Source organism: Enhydra lutris, unplaced genomic scaffold (genome assembly GCF_002288905.1).
Source record: "Enhydra lutris kenyoni isolate GAN:26980312 unplaced genomic scaffold, ASM228890v2 scaffoldscaffold74, whole genome shotgun sequence".
NCBI lineage: Eukaryota > Metazoa > Chordata > Mammalia > Carnivora > Mustelidae > Enhydra > Enhydra lutris.
In genome coordinates, this window is record NW_019154158.1 from 5,757,946 (window position 1) to 5,780,124 (window position 22,179).

The window sequence follows — 22,179 nt, forward strand, 5'->3', positions numbered from 1 at the left end:
TTTCTCTTCTTGACAAATAAGAGTATTTGGTAGGGAAGGCAGGTTAAAAAATAATAAAACCCACCCCCTGCCCTTTTGTTTCCCCTCCCTCTATCAGTCTGGTAACAGGAAGAAACCACACCATCAACACCAACAAGTTTCCATGTTCCTTTTACAAGAAAAGGGACTTGACTTTTTATATAACCAAATGTGGTGTTTTAGTGACTTTTTGATAATGTACAGTTTTTTGTGAATTTAAATTTATTTCTTTCTATATTTTTAGGACCAATCTCATTTTTAATAAGGTTTAAAAAAGAAAAAAAAAAGGTCTAGAGAAAAAAAACTCCTGTTTTTGCCATGTGATGTTCCACAAGTGCAGCTGTAGAAAAGTGCTTGTCAGTTGAAATAAAAACCACATTTGATAGAGATTCAAAAGACTCTTTGTGTATTTATCTTACTTTCAACGTAGGTTCTCACACTTGCTCAGGGGAAGACTGGGTAGTAGGATGAGTACGACTTGTCTGGTATAGGAGATAGCTGGCAGGGAGAGAAACATTGCTTCTAAACTTCAAGGTTTATCCCTAAACCTACAGACTTGGCCCTTCCTGTACAAGAGGCATCCATGGCAGAATTTCTGCTCATGTGGATGGAACAGGGTCTTAGTGCTCCCGGCACGTTAGCAAAGTGCCATTCAGAGTGCCTACTTCTTGCCTTGTGAGACACCAGAGTAGCAAATATGGGCCCATCACCAACTTCCCAACTTCCTTCCGCCCATGGATAAAACACCAGGAGGTAGACTTCGTGTTTTATTTCAAAACAAAAGTTGAAATAAGACAAAATGGAGCTATACCAAGTTGTAGGGAAGGAACATGAAAATACCAAGGGTCAGAAAGGAAGAATAGAAGGATAGGTACCACTGGCATAGACAAGAAAAAGTATAAAATTAGAAGCTTCTGGATAAAAAGTGTACAAAATGTGAGTATAAATTATTTCCTGTTCAAGATGACAAGTGCATGTAAGAAAGCACTCACCACTCAAAAAATGTGCACCAGTAACGGCGTGAGGAGTTCCTTTACTTATGCTGGGAAATCTTACCACCTCCAGGGATGACATAAGGTGCAGGACCCCAGCTTCCAGCCCTATAAAAATCAGACTCCCTCTTTGGTACTTGCTTTACCTTCTTTACCTTCTCAGCTATATGGCAGCCACTGGCCAACTCTCTTAATCTTGAGACCTAACTGAAGAACTCACACTCTTCTCAGGGGAGTAATGAGCAAAAAGTCCCAAAGATGACACCCCAGAAATAAGAGATTACCAAAAGTAAGCTCCATTTGATCATGAACCCTTTCTAGCCCCCTGCTCATGAAGGGAAGGACAGAGTAAAGCAAAGAGGTAAAACGGATGCCTGTGCCCTTGTTGAACCGTGAAATTGTGAGGTAGATGTGTCACAAGGACAAAAGTTCTGGTACAAGTTTGGAGTAGCTATGGCAGAAAGAGTGATGGCAATGGGCAAGAGGGCACCTTTCTCACGAGCGGTCATGTGGGGAGCACCCCTGCTGAGGTCAGCAAAGATCAGAAGGGTGACAGCTCACAGGCCGGCCTTGGTGGCTGAAGGAAGATCCTCCTTAAAAGTGGGAGATGAAAGATGAGTAAATACGAGGGCTCTTCTCATGCTTGGCAGGTAGAACAGAAATCAAGTAGTTGGTTTAAGGAGGACTCAGTGTGAGCAGGCACAAGTTGAACACCTAGCCCTTACACATCGGCTTTCATAACCCCTACCCTCATCTCTGACACTGGTTTAGCAGAGCCTGGGGACAAGTTTAGACCTGATCACTGACCTCAGTTTATTGCCACTGGTTAAGATCAACGTATTCCCTCGAGGGTGTAGTGCTGCTGCTCTCCCGGAAGGTGGAGCACGTGCGCAACAGAGCAGCCATGATTCCTTCTCTCCCCTGATCCCTAAAGACTAAACCGTCAGAGATCCCTGCAACATTCCCATTCAGCTCGGCCTCTCAAGTACTCCTGGTGTGCAGGGAGTGAGTCCTGCTGGCACCAACAGGGTGAATGAACTCACTGACCAATAAGTGAAGAAAGAGGAATGGAGCTGGGCTGAGGCTGCCCAAGCCAGGAAGGGCTGGAAGAGCGGCTGGTCTAGTCTTCACCCTCCAGGAGTGTCATGTCCTCCTGCCGCCTCTTCCTATGTATTACTGCCGAGGGCTCTTGCCTCTTCAGAGCTACCAAGCTTCCCAGTCTTGGCAGCTCTTCAAATTCTTTAACAACAGTCAAAAAATAACATCTCTCCTTATCATCATTCCCACATCTTCCTTACCCTCTACCCACACCCTCCTCCAAAAAATCTAATCAGCCTAGGGTTTGAAAATCATCTCAGAGCGTGAAGGAACAGTAAGAACACTGACCTGAGACGGGACAGCAGGCTCTGAGCCTCAGAAACGATTAGATCATCGGAGGAAAGGACTCTGACATACTTTGACTGGAAACAGAAAAAGTTTTTTAAGAGTGTAACAAGCATCTGTAATGGGTGGGGGTGAGATGTGACGTGCAGACAGTATGATCTTGGCTCCATGAAGACAATGGAGAAACCGCTAAGCACAGCGTCTCAAGAGCCCCGCCCCAGGCCGCCTATACATCCCCTGGCACTACTGCCACCAGTAGGCTATTTCGTGAGAGAAAAAGCATCCCTCATTCCTTTCTCCCCTTTCCCCAATCACTCCCTCATGTTAACAACTAACTGCTAGACATGAGCTAACAACTAGGGGGAAAACATGAACGTACCCCCCCCAAAAAATTAAAAGAAGTTCTACAGTGCCATTAACTACTACTATGTAACTTCAGGCTCCCCATCATGTCCCATGTCCTAACCTGCCCAAACCAGAAACATTCAACAGAATCCTTAGTTAGATTCACATGAGAAGAACACACAAAAGTTAACTCCATTATTTAAAACAGAGCAAAATCCTGGCCATTTGAACATTAAAAAAAAAAAAAAAAAAAAAAGGATCAAGAGTTCTGGGGGAAAAAAAGTTTAAGGGAAAAAATAGTTCTGGGAGGCAAAGGAGAGGCAACCGTCATATGAACAATAATTTCCACACTGAGAGGCCCCCAGCCCGCTAAACCGCCCACCCAGCAAGGCTCCTCCAAACTAGCAATCAAATGAACAGGATTCTGCATTTGTTTTCTTCTTCAAGGTCACTATGGTATACTTTCCCCGGCGGGAGACTTGGAAACAAGAGCCACTTACCCAGCCACACCCTTCTAGAAAGTGACTGGATTTAGGGCTGCTTTACAAGGGATAAGCCCTTCCTGAGGTTGGAAGTGCCCATGAGAAAATGAATAGTGGGAATTCTGTCCTTCACACTTGATACCCTACCCGTACCCACCTCCCCTACCTCCAGGATTGTACAAAAGGGCAGTCTACAGGCAGGGAACACGGGACTCTCACTTCAGGGGTGGGTGGAAGTGGGGGGGAAGCTGGCTGCGAGCTCTACGTCCAAGAACTGCTACCTCAGCTTCTTGTCCCTCCGTATCCTCTCCCTCCTCTCCTGACAGCCAGCCTCCCCAACACCCGTTTCTCCATTGTCTCTCTTTGGCTCTCTGCCCGTCTGGTGAAAAGCACCTGACCTTGAAGTGCAGGGGAGCAGGACTGCCAGGGCACGAGGGAGTGATTGGAAGAGGACAGCTGCGGGGACTGTGCTTCCAGGAGATGGGCGAAGGCTTCCTCCTGTCTCCACCCTCACAGCGTCAGGGCTCAAAGGAGGAGGAGGAGTTCAAGAGCAAAATACAGGTTTTAAAGAATTGCTGACCTTGTAAATAACAAGATGGGGTTTATTGCCCTTTACTGTCCTAGCTCCCTGTTAGCCTTCCACAAGAAGGAAGATTACTTTTGACGTCCTGGTTCCCTGGAGAAGGGAGCCAAACACATCAGGGGAGAGCAGGCTGCCTTGGCCAGTTACAGAGAGCTCCACTCCTTCCCACCCCGGCACAGCACACAACACAGAACAGTCCCCACACCTTGACCCTGCTCTGTGTGTGTGTGTGTGCGTGTGTGCACGTACACCCGTGGCACGGGCACCACAGCACAAGCATTTCTAGGACAGCTCGTGCAGTATGCGGAGGTATCCAAGGTCAAAGCCTGGGGAAAATTCAGGACCCCAGTCCTGTCTCTCTCAACCAGTTACACTGAGTATCAAAAGGCACTGAGCGTCCAGGGTTAGGATGGGAATTTACCAAGTCCTCTGGCATCAGAGGACTAACAAAACTGTCTATATCAAGGTTTCGAAACCTTGACACCACCGACATTTGGAGCCAAATAATTCTCTGGGGGGTCGGGGGCGGGGGTTGGGGCTGTCCTGTGCACCTGCAGGATGGTTGGCAGCATCGTTGCTGCTCCGCCAGCCACTAGATGCCAGCAGCGCACAGCCCTCACCCCCAAGCAAGGCCATCAAAAAAAACGCCTCTAGAGATTTCCAAGTGGCCTCTAGGGGAAAAAACCACCTTCCTGAGAACCACTGGTCTAGATGAAGCAACGGCTCTTCACAGTGCCAAAAAGAACCTGAGTGAATTCGGCGCGGTCATAACTGCAAAGGCTCCTCTGAGCACAGCAACGTGAGAGGGGGAAGACAGGGGCCCTAGGACCCAGGGTAGGAAGGAGATCCTCCAGGAAACAGGAAAGCAGGGATTCCTGAAAAGCTGTCGCTGGAGAAGACACTTCCTCAGATGGTGCTGGCCTCAGTGGTGAGAAAAATTAGTAAGAAGTCAGAAAGTCCACCCTTCTGGAACTTGCCAGGGAAGACCTAATCTTCATCGAAATTTGGCTCAAGGATGGCTTCCAAAGACTGTGGGAGTGTCTCTTTAATGAAGTCTACAGCACAGCTCTGCTTGAAGGCAAAGTCTGGTCTCTTCTCTCAGGATGTGACTAGGCAGAGGGAGGAAAAGCCACTTCCACTGCCTGCTTAGTGTTCTACGTGTTCCTTGCCCAGCCCCCAAAACAGTCTATACAAAATTTCATTCAAAAAAGAAATTCACAAAATTAAAAACTGTAAAAAAGGCAAAGTGGGCAGGCTCTGCTGTATAAAAAGAGAAAAAGAACAGTCTGGATGAGAGAAAGAAGGCATAAAATGTGTAAAGAAGAGATGGGATGTGTGAGCTAAGAGCTTTATAAAACAAAACTTGTAAAGTCTGTATATTCTCCTACACACACACACACACACACACACCCCAAAATAAGCCTATAACTAAACTCCACATAAGGGCCCACAGTAGGACTCCCTCATCAATGTTCTATCACTGCACTTTTTTTTTTTTAAGAAATAACAAAAAATTTTAAAGCCTCCCCAGATAAATCCAACACATCAAAAACTGTTTTTCATAAAGATCAGAAGAAGCTCAAGGCACTATATCTCTTTGGGATATGGAAAGAGTATATTGCGGTTAAAAACAAAATATAAAACTTTCTTTGCAAAAGAAAGAAAAAAGTTCTTTTGATCTCCTTGAATGCAGCACACACACAAAGTTACAGGTCCCCCCTCAACCCCCCGCTGCTCCAGGAATGGAGGCAGAAGCAGAGGGCGCAAGTGCAGAGATCTCTTTCTCCAGGATCAGGCCTGTGAAAAATGCTGCCCAAGTGTTAGTCCTTAGCAGGGCCCACAGCGGGGCTGTACTCCTGGTCAGCCCCCGGGAGTTCGGGAGCATCAGCCTTTCCAAGAGTCCATTTGTCCAGGCACATCTCAGAGACATGGCGGGTTCGCTTCCAGACCACTGCAATAGAGCAAATATCACAATAAAGCAAGTCAAATGAAATTTTTGGTTTCCCAATAAATACAAAAAGTATGTTTACACTCTACTGTAGCCTATTAGGTGTGCAACAGCAGTAGGTGTAAAAATATAATATGAAGACCTTAACTCAAAAATACTTCATTGCTGCATCGGGCTCTCTGCTCAACAGGGAGCCTGCTTCCCCCTCTCTCTCTGCCTGCTTCTCTGTCTGCTTATGTTCTCTCTTTCTCTGTCAAATAAATAAATAAAATATTTAAAAAAATACTTCATTGCTAACACTGTTAACTCACTGATCACAGATCACCATAAAAATGCAATAAAAAATTGACATTTCTTTAAAAAGATTTTATTTATCTGAGAGAGAGAACAGGATCATGGGGAGGGAGAGAGGCAGAGGGAGAAGCAGGCTCCCGGCTGAGCAAGGAGCCCAATGCGGGACTTGATCTCAGGACTCTGGGGTCATAACAGTTAACCAACTGAGCCACCCAGGCGCCCCCAAATTTAACCTGTTTTGAGAATTACGCAAATGTGACACAGAGACACTAAGTGAGTAAATGCCAACCGCACTGACAGACTTGCTCAAAGCAGGGAAAGCAGGGTGGCCACAGACCTTCAATTTGTACAAAAAAGAAAAAAAGCAGTATTTGCAAAGCTCAGTAAAGCACAAGAAAAAGATGTAGTCTGCAAAGATGGGGAGAGGAACCCTAAAGGAGGCATAAACCAGAGGCTGGCTGCCTCTGTGGGGGGCTCTTACCGCTGCTACTTGTTGAACTGGAAAGAGTAGAGCCCGGGGTCTGAGGGAGCCTCCACCGGCACTTGAGTCTGCTGGCCGCTGCTCTCCTGCAGCACAGCCCAGGCAGGGGAGTCAAGCTGTGTGTTCCTTCGGTCTCTTCCCACCCAGAGCGGAGTTTCCTTCCCGACCCACCCCCTCCCCCACGCACACAGCATCACCTCCCGGCCACCCAGGGCGCCCTCGCCTCTTCCCGAGACACGGTCAGTGCAGCCGGCCTCAAGGAGCAAGGGCCTGGTCCAAGGACGCAGACGAAGTCCTCCCCTCCTACGTTCTTCTTACACCTACCAGCTGCCTATAGCCCAGAAGCAGCATCACTGGCAGAGGAAGATCTTCAAGTGGCGGAAGGGGCGGGGGCGGGGGGGGGCGGCGGCGGGAGAGCTACCTTGGTTCATGTTTCCCACCCTCCATGCAAAGAGTCGAGAGCTCTTACCTCGGCTGCAACACCGGAAGAAGGCGCGGGCGCGTAGGGGGAGAGGTAAGCTCCGGGCACGGGGGCGGCCGCCGGCACGTACTAGAAGGAAACCCAGCCACAGGCTCAGAGCAGTGAGGGAACTCCTGGAGACATTTAAAGCACCCCGGGAGCTCTAAAACTACGGATGCCTAGGTCTCATCCCCAGAGAGTCGAACAGCTTTGTCCGGAGCACTCCAGGGGGTTTTAAGTTGGGGAGGGGCTTGGAGAAACGGCTGGCTCCGGGGCTTCCCTTCCTCCTCCGTCCTCCCTCGCGTGCACACCGTGGGGGCCAGGGCCGCAGACCTACGAGCAGCCTGCTGAGCGCCCCCCACCACGTTCTTCTTGTCACCATGTTGGGAAGGATTTCTAGGAAATGTGTGTGAGCTCCTGGGTGAACTGCTGTGTAGACAAAGCACTGTTTAGTTTCGTAGGTGCAGATCAGTTAAAAGGAGTGAGCCGGAAGCCGAATGGCTACGTTCTGTGGCTCTCCTACTCTGCGTCTGAGTGTGCCTTCCAGGACACGGACGCGACTGACACCCTCGATCACAGGCATCTCCACTGAAGAGCACCGCACAGGTACTCCTTGCTCCCTCAGAGTCTGGAGTCAGAAATACTGCTTTACCGTGCCTGGGCTGCTGAGGGAGAGGTGCCCCAGCTGCTGGGTGAGGGGTCCCATCATGGAGGCAGGCTGGAGAGAAATGGGGTGATCCATCCCCGGCGGCAGAACGGAACCCTGGAGGCAGCAACAAAGGACAGGGCTCGCTGGCAGCACCCAACAGACCCGCAGTGCGTTCTGCCTCCTGGGGCCGCTGAAGACAGACATTTCAAAGTCCTGGGAGAGGATAGGGGAGAAGCAACCCAACTGTGCAACAGAAACAGGTGATCTGCTCCTGTAAGTGACAAACTGACAGGAGTTCAGGTCACACCGCTGGGCTGCACGAGGGACTGAGCCAGAGGTCACGCCCACAGCATCTATTGTCAGATCCCACTGTTTTTCTTTACATCACACCGCCCCTTTGGCTTCTGCCCACGCTGGGACACTCACTGGAGGCTGCACGAGGTACGACTGGGGGTGCATCCAGGACGGGTTAGGTACTTGCAGAGGAGATGTCTGACTTACTCTCTAGTGCAAACAAAAGACACAGACAAAAATAATCGCCTAGAAACTACTGTTTCTCCCAGTAACCTAATAATGTTCAGCAAAACCCCAAAAAAGTTGGAGTGCCCCCTCACAAAATAGAAACACGAAGAATAAACTCTTTAAAAAATATTTGCAACCCGTACACGTCAACAAATAACCCAATTTAAAAATGGACAAAAGATAGGAATACATTGAAATTAAAAAAATTAAAAATTTAAAAAAAAAAAGATAGGAATAGCTTCTTCTCTAAGAAGATACACAAATGGCCAATAAGCACACGAGAGAGGCTTGACATCACAAGTAACCAGGGAAATGCGAATCACAACCATGACGAGATCACTTCACACCCACCAGGATGGCTGTAATTAAAAGGACAGAAGAGGGGGGACTGGATGGCTCAATGGGTTGTGTCTGACTCTTGATTTTGACTCAGGTCATGCAGTGTCGGGGGATCAAGCCCTGTGTCAGGCTCCTCGCTCAGCAGGGATTCTGCTGGAGATTCTCTCTCTTCCTCCTCCCCCACTTGCTCAAAAATAAATACATCTTTTTTTTTTTAAAGATTTTTATTTATTTATTTGACAGACAGAAATCACAAGTAGGCAGAGAGAGAGATTGGAGGAAGCAGGCTCCCCGCCGAGCAGAGAGCCTGATGCAGGGCTCAATCCCAGGACCCTGGGATCATTACCTGAGCCGAAGGCAGAGGCTTTAACCCACTGAGCGACCCAGGCACCCCAAAAATAAATACATCTTAAAAAAAAAAAAGGACAGAACAAACGTCATACACTGTGGGCGGGAATGTAAAATGGTACAGTGTGCCATTTCCTCAAAAAGTTAGAGTTCCTGTGGAACCGAGCAAGTCCACTGGAGGTGTATACTCGAGAGAAGTCAAAACATGTGGGGACACAAAAATCGTACACAAATATTCAAAGCAGCATTATTCTAATAGTCAAAAGGTGGAAACAACTCAAAAGGCCATCAACTACTAAGCGGAAAACAAACAGGTGTAGTCACACAGCGGCGGGAGACGGACTCAGTCCCGCTGTGTGCTACAACATTGATAACCTCGAAAAGCATGCCAAGTGGAAGCAGCCCGACCCCAGAGACATCCACTGCACGCTTCCATTTACACAAAGTGGCCAGAGTAGGCAAGTCTACAGCCAGAGGACATATCTCAGTGGGTGCCCCAGGGGTGGAGGTGAGGGAGAATGGGCAGTGAAGGCTACTGGGTACACAGCTGCTTCCTGAGCTAACAGAAATGTTCTGGGATTAGATAATGGTGACAGCTACATAACTTGGCAAAATATGCTTGAAACTACTGACCTGGATACTTTAAGTAGATGAATTTTATGGTATGTGAATCATCTCAATTTTATTTATTTACTATTTTATTTATATGACAGAGAGCGAGAGTACATGCAGGGGGAGCAGAAGAGGGACCGGGAGAGAGAGAAGCAGACCGCTGAGCAGGGAGCCCAATGTGGGACTCCATCCCAAGACCCTGGGATCATGACCCGAGCTAAAGGCAGACACATAACTGACTGAGCCACCCAGGTGCCCTGGGTGAATTCAATTAAGGAATTCAAAAGCTTTAGTGGAAAAACAGAAATGTTTAACTATATATAAATTTTAAACTTTTGTGGGGTTTTTTTGTAGGGGAAAACGAGCGATTCCCAAAGTGTGGTCCCAGGACAGGCAGCAGGAATTAGCAGCAGCATCTGGGAAACAGAAATACAAATTCTTGCCTCCTAGCCTAGACTTACTGAGCCAGAAATTCTTTGTGTGGTGCCCAGTAATTTGGGTTTGATAAGCTTTCCAAGTGATTCTGATAGCTCAAGCTTGAGCACCAGCGTACAATGGACAAAAATTAAACCTGGAAAAAGACATTTGTAAGAAAGATAACATTCAGAAGATTAATATTTTAATAATATGGAAATGGTTTTTGTAAGTTGAGGGAAACGAATAACCAAACAGAAACATGGGCCAAGCGTATGAAGAGCCATCAGAGAAGAGCAAATCAAATACGACAAACACACACAGACACGCTTCAACTCGGCTGTAGTCAGGGAAGTGCAAATTAAAGTGACAACGCACTTTATACCTGCTGAGATTTAAGGAAAAAGTTGAAAAGACCACTGTCACTTATGGCTGGAAGGAAATAGCCACTCAGACATCACTAGTGGAAATGTGAACTGACACGGCCTTTGCAGAAAGCGATGGGCAACACCTGCAAAACTCAATGGCCATATACTAGCCAACCTGGCAATCCCATCCTCGGACTCCAGCCCCCAGAAACACCAGTATTCATATCTAAGAATGTAGGCATGAAGATCTTTACAGATGCATGGTTTTGTTTCTGGGAATTAGAGTCCAAGGAATGAGGCTGCGAGTTGAGTAATATATGGATGGTAGTAGTATTTGTACCAGAAAAGCCCTGAAATCCAACTGAATGTCCTTCACGGAAGTAGGGTTGAAGAATCCTGATCTCTCTGCCGCATGAAATACAATGCAACTTTTAAAAAAAGAAATAATCAGGGGCGCCTGGGTGGCTCAGTGGGTTAAAGCCTCTGCCTTCAGCTCAGGTCATGATCCCAGAGTCCTGGGATCGAGCTCCTCATCGGGCTCTCTGCTCAGCGGGTAGCCTGTTTCCCTTCCTCTCTTTCTGCCTGCCTCTCTGCCTTCTTGTGATCTCTGTCTGTCAAATAAATAAATAAAAATCTTAAAAAAAAAAAAAAAGAATCAGAACAAAAAATCTCAGCATTAACTACATCCGAATCACCTGGAGGGCCTGTTAAAAAAAACTCAGCTGGCTGGGGCAGGGGTGAGGACAGGAGCACCAGAACGTGGAATACAGGAGGGGATTAAGAGGTACAGAGTAGCAGGTACAAGATACCTGAGTCACAGGGATGGAAAGCACCCCATAGGGAATACAGTCAATAATACTAGAATAACTTTGTATGGTGACAGATGGTGACTACAAAAAACAGATTGTTGGGACCCATCCCCAGAGTTTCTTATTCAGCAGATCTGGAGTGGAGTCCAAGAATTTGTTTTTTGAAATTCCCAGGTGATACTGTTCGTCACGGCACCAAACTTTAAGAATCACTGGTTTAAGATACTGTTAAGTGAGAGGAGTAAAGTGTAAAAAATATATTTAATCTGACCAGATTTTTGTAAAATAAACAATGGTTTCCGAAATCATACACATATGTGTATATGCACATGAAGAAAAATCTGGAATTTTCTGAAATATAAAACTAAAAATCTAATAATATAGGTTTACTTGTGGAGTAGCGGGCAGAGTAAAAGGATACTGCCACGACAGTCTGTCATGTGATCACACATTATGCTTTCGTGTAAAATTATTTGTGAGCAGTATGTATAAAGGAAAAACTAAAAAATAAGAAGTTTCCAGCCTTATACTCCTTTACCTAAAGCACATTGACAGGGGAAAACCCCACACCCTTTTCTGGGCACGAACATACCTGATAGGAAGACACAGGAGATGGAAGGTAGGGGGAGAGGGCGGACTGAGCAAGCATCCTGTTGGGGGTGATGTTATAAGGAGCCGGGTAAAACCTGGAGGAAGGAACCTCATCAGTAAGGAGCCACAGGAAACCACAAGGTAAGGGCCCCACTGATAGACACAGCCACTTCCCACTAACTGCTCTTTAAAAACCAAGACAAAACATCCCAGTGTCTGGACAGGCCGTTGACATTTTTCAGGTACCCCAATTCTATAAAACACCCTTACCCATTCTGAAGAGCTGTGGTGGGGTCATAGGTCAAGGCCATACCACCCTGTAAAGGAAGAACACAGTTCATATTGCGAGCCCTTGGGGAGAACAGGAGGAAGGCCAGAGTGTCAAGACTGGGATATATCTGACTCAACAGATTAAAGTGAATTAAACCAGAATTTGTCTGGTTGCGTGGGCTACAAAATCCCACTGAAGACCATGCTAAGCAGCCAGCCATCTCTCAGTTACTCACTATAACTCTCACGCTTGCCACTTAAACTCACAGAAATTAGGCCCTAGTTATTTCCATTCCACATCAATGTACTGTCTCCTCAGAGGTCCTCTTACCATATCTCCGTTCCTTGGCCAGGCCTGTCCATTTTGCATATATTTCCCTTGGTTCTGTCGTTTCTTTGGACCACCATCAGCAAATTTGCAAAGCAAGGGATCAGATGGGGCTGCCAAGAAAGAAAGCAAAGACACAGCTGAGTCCCACCTCACTTAGTCCACTCACACTCATGCAAAGCGCCTCCAGAATCTTCACTAGAAGTAACAACCTACGGCTCTCTCAGCCTGATTCCCAGAAACCTCACCTGGTACTCCAGCAGGTGTCTTAATATATTTTCCATTAAAGTGGGTGATGATGGCTTCACACTTCTCTGTGGACTCCATCCTAAGGAGCACAAGAAGGGTTAGGCTCTAGCTTCTCCAGGATCTGTGCTCCCCCTACATTCAAAGAGAAAGCTCTAAGTTCCCAGCCCACAAGTGCTCCAGAAGTTGTGACTATAAAAACACAGTCTCCTCCACAAAAATTCAAGGTAACTTGAAGAGGCAACCCTAGCTTCTATGCAAGTTCTCTCAGCTGGCTCCTGCTGGGCTCCTGAAAGGAAAAATGAAGCTATGCTATTCCAAAGACACTAATGGATGGGCCCACTATTAGGTCTGATTCATAAACAAGAAACAAGAATACATAGTGGTTGTCATCATCATCTTTTTTTTTTTTTTTAAAGATTTTATTTAATTTATTTGACACAGAGAGAATGAGACTGAGTGAGTTAGTTCACAAGCAGACAGAGAGGCAGGCAGAGGGGGAGAGGAGGAAGCAGGATCCCTGCTGAGCAAGGAGCCCGATGCGGGGCTCTATCCCAGGACCCTGAGACCATGACCCAAGCCGAAGGCAGAGGCTTAACCCACTGAGCCATCCAGGCGCCCCACATCATCATCATTTTTTAAAGTAAACTCTACACCTAATGTAGGCCTTGAACTCGTGACCCTGAGATCAAATGTCCCATGCTCTACCCACAGAGCCAGCCAGGTGCCTCATGTCACCATTATTTTTTATTTAAAAATTCCTCATGGAAATTGTTCCCTCACTCCAATAAAATTGTACAAGCTAAGAACTTGCCAATGTTTATTTTTTGCTTCTGATTATCATTATCAAGGTCTAATTAGCTACTGAAAATATTAGGATTTCATGAAACTGTAGGAGGAAAGAGTAATAAGACAGAGTTGATGGTCTACAGTGACAGAAACAGCAGAACTATGGAGTTAAAGTATCTTGTTAGAGAAAGACAACTGAGTAAGGAATCAGAAAATCTAGATTCTTGCTCCAGGTCACTACTCCAAATTCTGTGAGTTAGGACCTGCACCAAACCCCATTGGACCCATTTTTCATTTCTGCATTAGACATAACATCCATCTACCTACTATAGAGCAAATAAGATTATGTATTTCCATGTGTTCTAAAAATTCTAAGGGTCTATATGACACAAAGTACAGTATCTTCCCCTCCTCCCCTATTTATTATTTGTTTATTTTAAAGCTTTTATTTACTTGCGAGAAAGCCCATGAGAGAGAGAGCACACATGTGCGCACACAAGCTGGGGGGAGGGGCAGGAAGAGAGAGAGAAGCAGGCTTCCCGCTGAGCAGGGAGTGTGAACTGGGGTGGGATCCTGGGACCCTGGGATCATGACCTGAGCCAAAGGCAGACGTTTAGTAGACACTTAACCCACTATACCACCCAGGCACCTCTCTTTCCTTCCATATTTAAATTAAGTCTCATTATATTTTCTATGCTAATAACCACTAAAAATACGAACCGGTCCTATGAAGGTAGTCACTAAAAAAAGGCCTCACATGGAAACTTTTAGGGAAAACCCATGAGCTAGGTATCCCAGAGCAGCAGTCTTCAGTTGGGTTACTTCTACTCCTTAATCTTCCAAAAGCATAAGCAGGACTGGGGAGTTTTACGAGAAGGGCTCACGGAACCTCTGCTTCCTCATAAGCTCTTTCCTACAACTAAGGAACAGCTGTGTTCCTGCCTGAGGACAGCTCGTCCTCACAGGTCTAGGCCCTCTCACAGCCACGGCTTTGCCTTTCCTCCCCATGTATCCCTAAATTCAACAGGAGGCAATGATGCTTGACTTTTAAATCTTTTTCTAAGTCAGATGTTTCTAATTCTTTCAGCAAACTGGACAACTCAGCAGGTTGTTAACTGATGCAGAAAAAAATCAGTTTTGATGGGTCGATCACCTTGGTTCTTGGCTTATAATTGAGAAGGAATTCAAAGAATTCCTATTTCAACAAAACTCTTCTTAGTCCTATTTACTTATTTATGTGAACAAGGTTTCTCAGCATGAAAACAAACAACAGAAACAGAATTGATATTATAGCAATAAACAATAGTTATTGTTGGCTCCACAACCTAATTAGAAAAACCTAAACATAATGAAACTTATCCACGTCAAAGGAGTAAGCTTCTCCAATAAAATTTACTTGATGTGTAGCGTCTCACAACTGCAGGAAAAGGTCTCATTTATTGTATATACATATTTTTGATGCGGAGAAGTATGTCAGGATGATCCATAAAAGACTTTCAACTATAAAAATACTCTATACTAGGGGTGCCTGGGTGGCTCAGTGGGTCAAAGCCTCTGCCTTCGGCTCAGGTCATGATCTGAGGGTCCTGGGATCGAGCCCTGAATCAGGCTCTCTGCTCAGCAGGCAGCCTGCTTCCTCCTCTCTCTCTACCTGCCTCTCTGCCTACTTGTGATCTCGGTCTGTCAAATAAATAAATAAATAAAATCTTTAAAAAAAAATACTCTATACTAGAATGCAATTCTGTAAGGAAATGGAATGAAAGTTCAAGATCAAGAACAAACAAGGAACACTATAATAAAAATGACATGAATTATGACTATTACAGAAGAAATGCCCCAAGTATTTTTGTTTTTAAAGTAGGCTCCACCCTGAGCCTGCAGCCCTACACAGGGCTTGAACTCACAACCCTGAGATCAAGAGTCAGAGGCTTACCCTCCTGAGCCACTGGGATGCCCTGCCCTAAGTATTTTTATTTTTATTTATTTATTTGTCAGAAAGAGAGAGAGCACAAGCAGGGGTAGTGGCAGGCAGAGGGAGAAGCAGGCTCCCCGCTGAGCAAGGAGGTAGATGTGGGACTTGATCCCAGGACCCTGAGATCATGACCTGAGCTGAAAGCAGATGCTTAACTGACTGGTCCCTTAACAGTCCCTGGCCCCAAGTTTGGTTTGTTTTCTTTTTTATTTGACAGAGATACAGTGAGAGAGGGAACACAAGCAGGTGGAGGGTCAGAGGGAAAAGCAGGCCCCCTGCCGAGCAGCCCCCACCCCCGCTGAGCAGGCAGCCCAATGCGGGGCTGGATCCCAAGACCCCAGGATCAAGATGTGAGCCAAGGCAGCCCCATAAGGACTGAGCCACCCAGGCGCCCTGGCCCTAAGTATTTTTTTTTTAAGATTTTATTTATTTATTTGACAGAGATCACAAGCAGGCAGAGAGAGAGGGGGAAGCAGGCTCCCCGCCAAGCACAGAGCCAGATGCGGGGCTCAATCCCAGGACCCTGGGATCATGACCTGAGCCGAAGGCAGAGGCTTTAACCCACTGAGCCATCCAGGCGCCCCCAGGCCCTAAGTATTTTTAAATGGATGATTTTGTGAATCAAATTGCTATGACATTTAGATCCATTTGGATGCATTTACAAATGACATGACAGTTTTATTTAAAATGTCAATATTTGTAATTTGCTGGAAATTAGACTTCACAAGATCTAACCATATGAAGAAAATGTGTAGACTGTAGCATAGGCACATGCAAGAGATTTCGCAGGTTTTCAAGTCTTCGAAGCCCGTTTCCAACCTGGGCTCTGATGCACCCCATGCCACTGTGGTGAGCTCACAGAGACACATGCAGGGGATTTTTTTTTTTTTTTTAACTTTCTAAAGAAAATATAGCAACATCTATTAGATAATGTGTGGAGTACTAACTCTAAACAGATCACCATTTCAACACTGGATCACCCTACGATCCTTTTAATAACATTATTTTTGCAAAGCTGGTTTATCCATGGTTGCTACGACAAACGCAAATACTGTAGGAAAACCTATGTGTGACAGGAAATGAGAGTGTAAGTGTCCAATCTGATTCCAAGGTTCAAGAAGTTGTGCAGTGTTCAACAGGTGGACATCCGGTCAGTAAATATTAGCACGTTTAAGAATGGAATAAAAAATCTTTTTTTTTTAAGATTTTATTCATTTATTTACTTACAGCAGGAGTGAGCAAGCAAGTGAGGGAGCGGGGGTGGGGGGAGGGAGGAGCAGAGGGAGAAGGACAAGTAGACTCCAAGCCGAAATCAAGAGTTGGACACTTAACCAACTGAGCCACCCTGGCGACCCCCCGACCTTTTTTTTTTTTTTTTTTTTTTTTAAGTAAACTCTACTCCCAGTGGGACTCAAACTCTCGACTCCAGGATCAAGAGTCACACGCTCTACCAGCTGAGCCAGCCAAATGACCCTTAAGTATTTCTTTTGGTTTAGAGCAAAAAAAAAAAAAAAAGGTTGACACAACTTAAGGTGCCATGAACTGAAAAGAATTGAGAACCTCTGCTTTAAGAGAGGAACCAAACACAGTGATCTGAAGGGTCACCTGCACCCCAGTGTTTATATAGCAGCAATGACCACAATACCTAAAATGTGGAAAGAGCCCAGATGTCCATTGACAGATGAATGGATAAAGAAGATGTGGTATATATATATATACAATGGAATAATACTCAGCCATCAAAAAAAGAAATCTTGCCATTTGCAATGATGTGGATGGAACTAGAGGGTGTTATGCTAAGTGAAATGAGTCAATCAGATGATTTCACTCACATATGAAATTTAAGAAACAAAACAGGATCATAGGGGATGGGAGGGAAAAATAAAACAAGATGAAATCAGAGAGGGAGGCAAACCATAAGAGACTCTTAACAATAAGAAACAAACAGGGTTGCTGGAGGGGAGGCGGGGGATGGGGTAACTGGGGCCTGGGCATTAAGAAAGGCATATGATGTACTGAGCACTGCGTATTTAATAATTTTTTTTTTAAAGATTTTTATTTATTTGACAGACAGATCACAAGTAGGCAGAGAGGCAGGCAGAGAGAGAGAGGAGGAGGAGGCAGGCTCCCTGCTGAGCAGAGAGCCCGATGCGAGGCTCGATCCCAGGACCCTGGGATCATGACCTGAGCCGAAGGCAGAGGCTTTAACCACTGAGTCACCCAGGCGCCCCATTAATAATTTTTTTAAAAAGATTTTGTTTATTTATTTGACACAGAGAGAAAGATCACAAGTAGGCAGAGAGAAGGGGGGAAGCAGGCTCCCTGCTGAGCAGATAGCTCAATGCCTGACTCCATCCCAGGACCCTGAGATCATGACCTGAGCCAAAGGCAGAGACTTAACCCACTGAGCCACCCAGGCACCCAGCACTGGGTATTTACAAGACTGATGAATCACAGAAGTCTATCCCCGGAACTAATAATATACTATATGTTAACTGAATTTCAATTAAAAAAAAAAAGTGTGGGGGCAAAAACAGTTTGATGAGCACAAGCCTAGGAACTCTCTTTTAGTTATACTTGGGATTGCCAGCAGGTGGTGCTCCCCAGACTGAGCTGGCTGGGGAAGAGACCCTCCCCGTTCCTTGTTAGCAAGATTCGGAGAAACACTCCAGAGTAAAGGAGTGCTCCTGGACCAGACAAGGTATTATAAAACAAAATGCGACCTTCAGATCACATACTCCAATCGTTTTTAAACTTTCAAGCTTTCAGAAAAAGCAACAGAATCTCCTTTCAAACAAAATCTTAAAATAAAAGCAAAAACATTTCTTCAGTGGGCTGGGAGAAGCCAAAACCCTACAGTGACAGGTAATCTCTGAACTCCACGGCTCTAGGGAACACCTGAGGAAAACCACTCATCTCTGTCACTCTCTACTTCACAGAGTAAACCAAGGCTTAGGAAAGTCTGATATCACAGGGGCAGTTAGTGGCAGGGTTAGTTCCAGAATCTAACTCTCAACAGAACTGAAAAGGAAGACCAAATCTTCTACTTCATCCCACTGATCTTGAAGCCAGAGGATTAGGGGCTGTTCTACTACCCACTGCTAGGGGACCCTGGGCAAATCCCTTCACAGTGAAGACTCTGGTTACATAAAAGGATACAGAATTAGTTTATTCTGCTTGGGTTTGGATCAAAGGAACAAATGCTAGAGTTGCAAGAAATAGTAGGGAAAGGATAAAGAATTGAGGGCAAATGGGTCTTTAAGTATTGTGACCTATAATTTATTTTTTTTAATTTTTTATTTTTTTATTTGTTTAAAGATTTTACTTATTTATCTGACAGACAGAAATCAGAGTGGGGGGGGAGGGAGAAGGCTCCCTGCTGAGCAGAGAACCTGATGTGATGCGGGGCTTGATGCGGGGCTTGATCCCAGGACCCTGAGATGATGACCTGAGCCGAAGGCAGAGGCTTTAACCCACTGAGCCACACAGGTGCCCCTACAGTTTATTTTTTAAAAAGATTTATTTATTTGACAGAGAGAGAAAGTGAGAGGGGTAATACTTGCAGGGGGAGAAGGGAGAGGGAGAAGCAGGCGGAACAGCGAGGAGCCCAATCTGAGGCTCAATCTGAGGACCCTGGGATTACCACCTGAGCTGAAGGCAGAAGCGTAATGATTTAGCCACCCAGGTGCCCCTGTGACCTACAGTTTAAATGAACTTCTGATTCACTGTCAAGTACTTTAGTTTGGTCCCTTGAGGGAGGGGGCACAGATTTTTTTGGTGACCTTCTAAGGGACTTTTTTTTTTTTAGGGACATTCTTCATTAACCTCATCCTTTCCCATTCTGGTGTCCCTCACCTTGCAAAGCCAACCCCTCTGCTGGTCCCACTGGTATCTCGGAGGATTCGAGTGGAGATAACCTGGCCAAAGGGCTTCAGCATCCCCTCCAGTTCTTGCTCATCCATTGAAAGTGGAAGGTTTGATATGTATAAATTTGTGGGGTCCTGCTCCTGTTGCTGTGGGAAAAAAGTGAGAAAATGAAGCTCACATTTCTTATCCCTCCCCCACCCTCGGCAGCCCTCATTTCAGAAAAGACATGGTAGGAAGGGGCCCACATAAACAAAAGGAATCTTAACTATTTATAACACCTAGTCCCACTACCATGGACTGTATGTTGAGTCCAGGCGAAAAAGAAAAAAAAAAAAAAAAAGCAGACTTCGTATCTCTAGTGCTTTACAGGCCCACTGATGAAGTTCTGGCTATCTCTTTAAGAACCAGGCAGACCAGAGCTCCTCCCTCGCTGCGAACAGCCTATTCCGGGGCTGGATTCTCGGGACTTTGCTGCTCCCCTGCTGGACTGTTTTAAGTAATCCCCCTCCCTCTTCTTCCGGCCGCAGCAGAATCCTCTGGGTAGGAATTCCTGTTCGTTCCCCAGTGGAGAGAGAGCAGGAAGAGGGAGAAGGGGAAAGGGAAGGCAATGCGCTGGGGGTGCGCCCAGGGCCAGATGTAGAGTCACTGGGTGGCCGTGCAGGCCAGAGAGCTCTAGTCTCATAGGAACTCTGAAAGCTCCTGAATTCCACTGTCAGAGGGCTCTTCTCCAGAAAGAAAAGCCCCTCTAGGGGGCAGAATGTGCAAAATGGCAGTAACTTCCCAGAGCTGTATTTTTAAAAACTGAGGCAGTCCCTGCCCTAGACAGTGGGTCACCGGCAAATTCACCCCTCAGGGCTTGGTGTCTCTTCCACCAGACAGCGAAGGGGGGTGGGCAGGCCTGCCTCATCAGCTCTACAGAGTAATCATACTGACTTCCGGAAGGTGATGGGGGCAATCCCACCTCCAAAGAGGGACAGAAAAGCCTCGAGTTTTCTAGTAGTTTGGATTAAAAGAAAAGCTCCAAGGAGATATGACAAGGAGGGACAGTTTCCTTCCTTGCTGTGGCTTCCCTCTCCCCACCCCTAACAACTCTCCTACCCTACCTCCCTCCTCCCCCAAAGAGGCAGCCAGAGGCTCTGAACTTGAGTTGCACAACTGGCTTCTTCAGAGAATGTTGCAAAACTACCAAAGCTGCCTGGTAGGGAAGTGGGCCAGGGTGGAAATGGGGAAACAGCAAGAGAAAGGGAAGCCTCTTGACCCTCTCACCTGCTTATGTTATAATATTTGATGAGAGGAACAGAGTCTCCAGAGCTACCGCCACAGTTTGAAGAACTTCCTCTGGCAACCAAGGGGTGTTCAGTGGGACCCTGGCCCAGCCTGTCTTTGGCCATATAGAGTCAAAAAGTACAAAAGATAGCCCGTGCCCATCAAATTCATGGCCTTAGGCCCTCTGGAAGCCCTGGAACTTGACCTCTGCTAACCACCACCCCTCTGAGGAACAGACATGGGGCAGAAGGCTCACCTTCGCCATCTGTGCCTGTACACCACTGGCTTTCAGCGCCGCGACAGCTTTTTGCGCTGCTGAAGGACTGTCGAAGTCCACAAAGCCATAGCCTGGAACAGGGAAACAGCATCACTGGGAGGTGGGGGTGTGAGGGAGGTGGGAGGCCCAGGCTTTTCAGGAGACAGAGGAAGAGTTAGGATCCATGGAACAGAAGTGGTAGGGAGAGAGAGAAATTAAGAGGTTTCAGGTGGTTACCCATGTGCTCTTCAAACCCTGGGATATTTGGTCTGTTTTACAGCTAAGAATGCCAAGGGCAACAAAGTCCTTGTGGTGTTCCTGCCTTTCCCACTCCCCACTAAGAAATGAGAGGTTTCAGAAACGAGGCTCTTTTAACAGTCCGCAGCCCCCACTCCTAACAGAATGCTTCCCTGTTTTCTAGCCACTTCCCAGGAACACTAGGCGTGTAGGGAATAGGGCCTCTCTGCTGCAGACCAGACCGCCAGCCGCCTGACAGAAGAAGCCCCACCCCACCCCAAAGATCTCCTTTCCATCCTCCCTCTCTTCATCCCCACCCAGAGCTGCTCAAAACCTCAAAAAGCTATTCATCCTTACAAAGTAAGACCCACCAGAACACCCCACCACTGTCACCACCACAATGCATTTACAAGGCTTTACTAAGTATAAATATCTTACCTACCCACACCCACCCTCCAGTCTTGGGAAGCTTCTTGGAAACATGAAGTCCAAAATAAGCCCAAGGAACTCACTCTGTTCAGGCTTCTAGCACTGGGTCCCCAGAAGAGCGTTTTCAGCTCCAGCTGTCTGGTCTCCAAACAACCTAAATATCTACTAGTCTTTAAAGCCTTAAAACCTCAGAGACTCCTCCCTGGCACTGGGTCCTAGGAGCACAGAGCCGTAGAGCGGAGGCAAGGTGCAGCCTCCCTCGAAGTCGCTTTCCATCACCCAAGACAGCTGTTCCCTCACCTTTGCATTTGTTCGTGCTCTTGTCCAGGATGGCCTTAGTGGAGACAATCTTGCCATATCTGAGGGAAAAGAACAGGCTAAGTGATAATGTAGGGGCAGGGATTTGGAACAGGACAGACACTGAGATATCTGGAAGAATCCATGCCCTTTCTTCACAACTGTTCCCACTTAAACCTTAACAAAAACAAGAAGAAATTAGTTTAAAATGTCATACTTATCATACAAAGTCTAGTATCCAAAGGTGCCTACAAGAAATAAGGTAACTATAATTCTTTACAATATCAACACATTTCTCTCTTCTTCCCCAACTAAGACTCAGGTGTGAGTTGGAAAGAGACTACTATCTTCTAGAACGAAGCTTGGTGATGTCCACATAGAGTGCTTATGGGCAGAGCTCTGGCCCTGGAGTTCCTTGCGGACTAACTATAATCCTTGATAATTATTTTCTTTTGGAGAAACACCATTCCTCTTAGGAAAAACCTGTAGACATTTCTCTTCTCTGACACCCTGTTCCCTACCCTTGGGCAAAGGTTAACCTGTGTCATACTGTTCAAACCCTGGTTCTGCTACTTTGTAGCTAT

General features: G+C 46.3%; 1 protein-coding gene across 1 annotated transcript in view; it reads right to left on the reverse strand.

Annotated features, from left to right (window-relative positions):
* Positions 1-5,395: 5,395 nt before the first annotated feature.
* Positions 5,396-22,179, reverse strand: part of LOC111160109 (RNA binding motif single stranded interacting protein 2) — a 73,262-nt gene continuing 56,478 nt past the window's right edge. Inside the window, exons 5-16 of the mRNA XM_022522954.1 lie at positions 21,599-21,657; positions 20,633-20,724; positions 19,099-19,256; positions 12,485-12,564; positions 12,240-12,349; positions 11,909-11,955; positions 11,640-11,733; positions 8,062-8,139; positions 7,639-7,749; positions 6,996-7,076; positions 6,527-6,612; positions 5,396-5,754 (exon numbers count right to left, since the gene is read on the reverse strand). Of these exons, the coding sequence (XP_022378662.1) occupies positions 6,532-6,612; positions 6,996-7,076; positions 7,639-7,749; positions 8,062-8,139; positions 11,640-11,733; positions 11,909-11,955; positions 12,240-12,349; positions 12,485-12,564; positions 19,099-19,256; positions 20,633-20,724; positions 21,599-21,657 (991 nt within the window). The 3' untranslated portion in view covers positions 5,396-5,754; positions 6,527-6,531. The remainder of the gene's footprint in view (positions 5,755-6,526; positions 6,613-6,995; positions 7,077-7,638; positions 7,750-8,061; positions 8,140-11,639; positions 11,734-11,908; positions 11,956-12,239; positions 12,350-12,484; positions 12,565-19,098; positions 19,257-20,632; positions 20,725-21,598; positions 21,658-22,179) is intronic.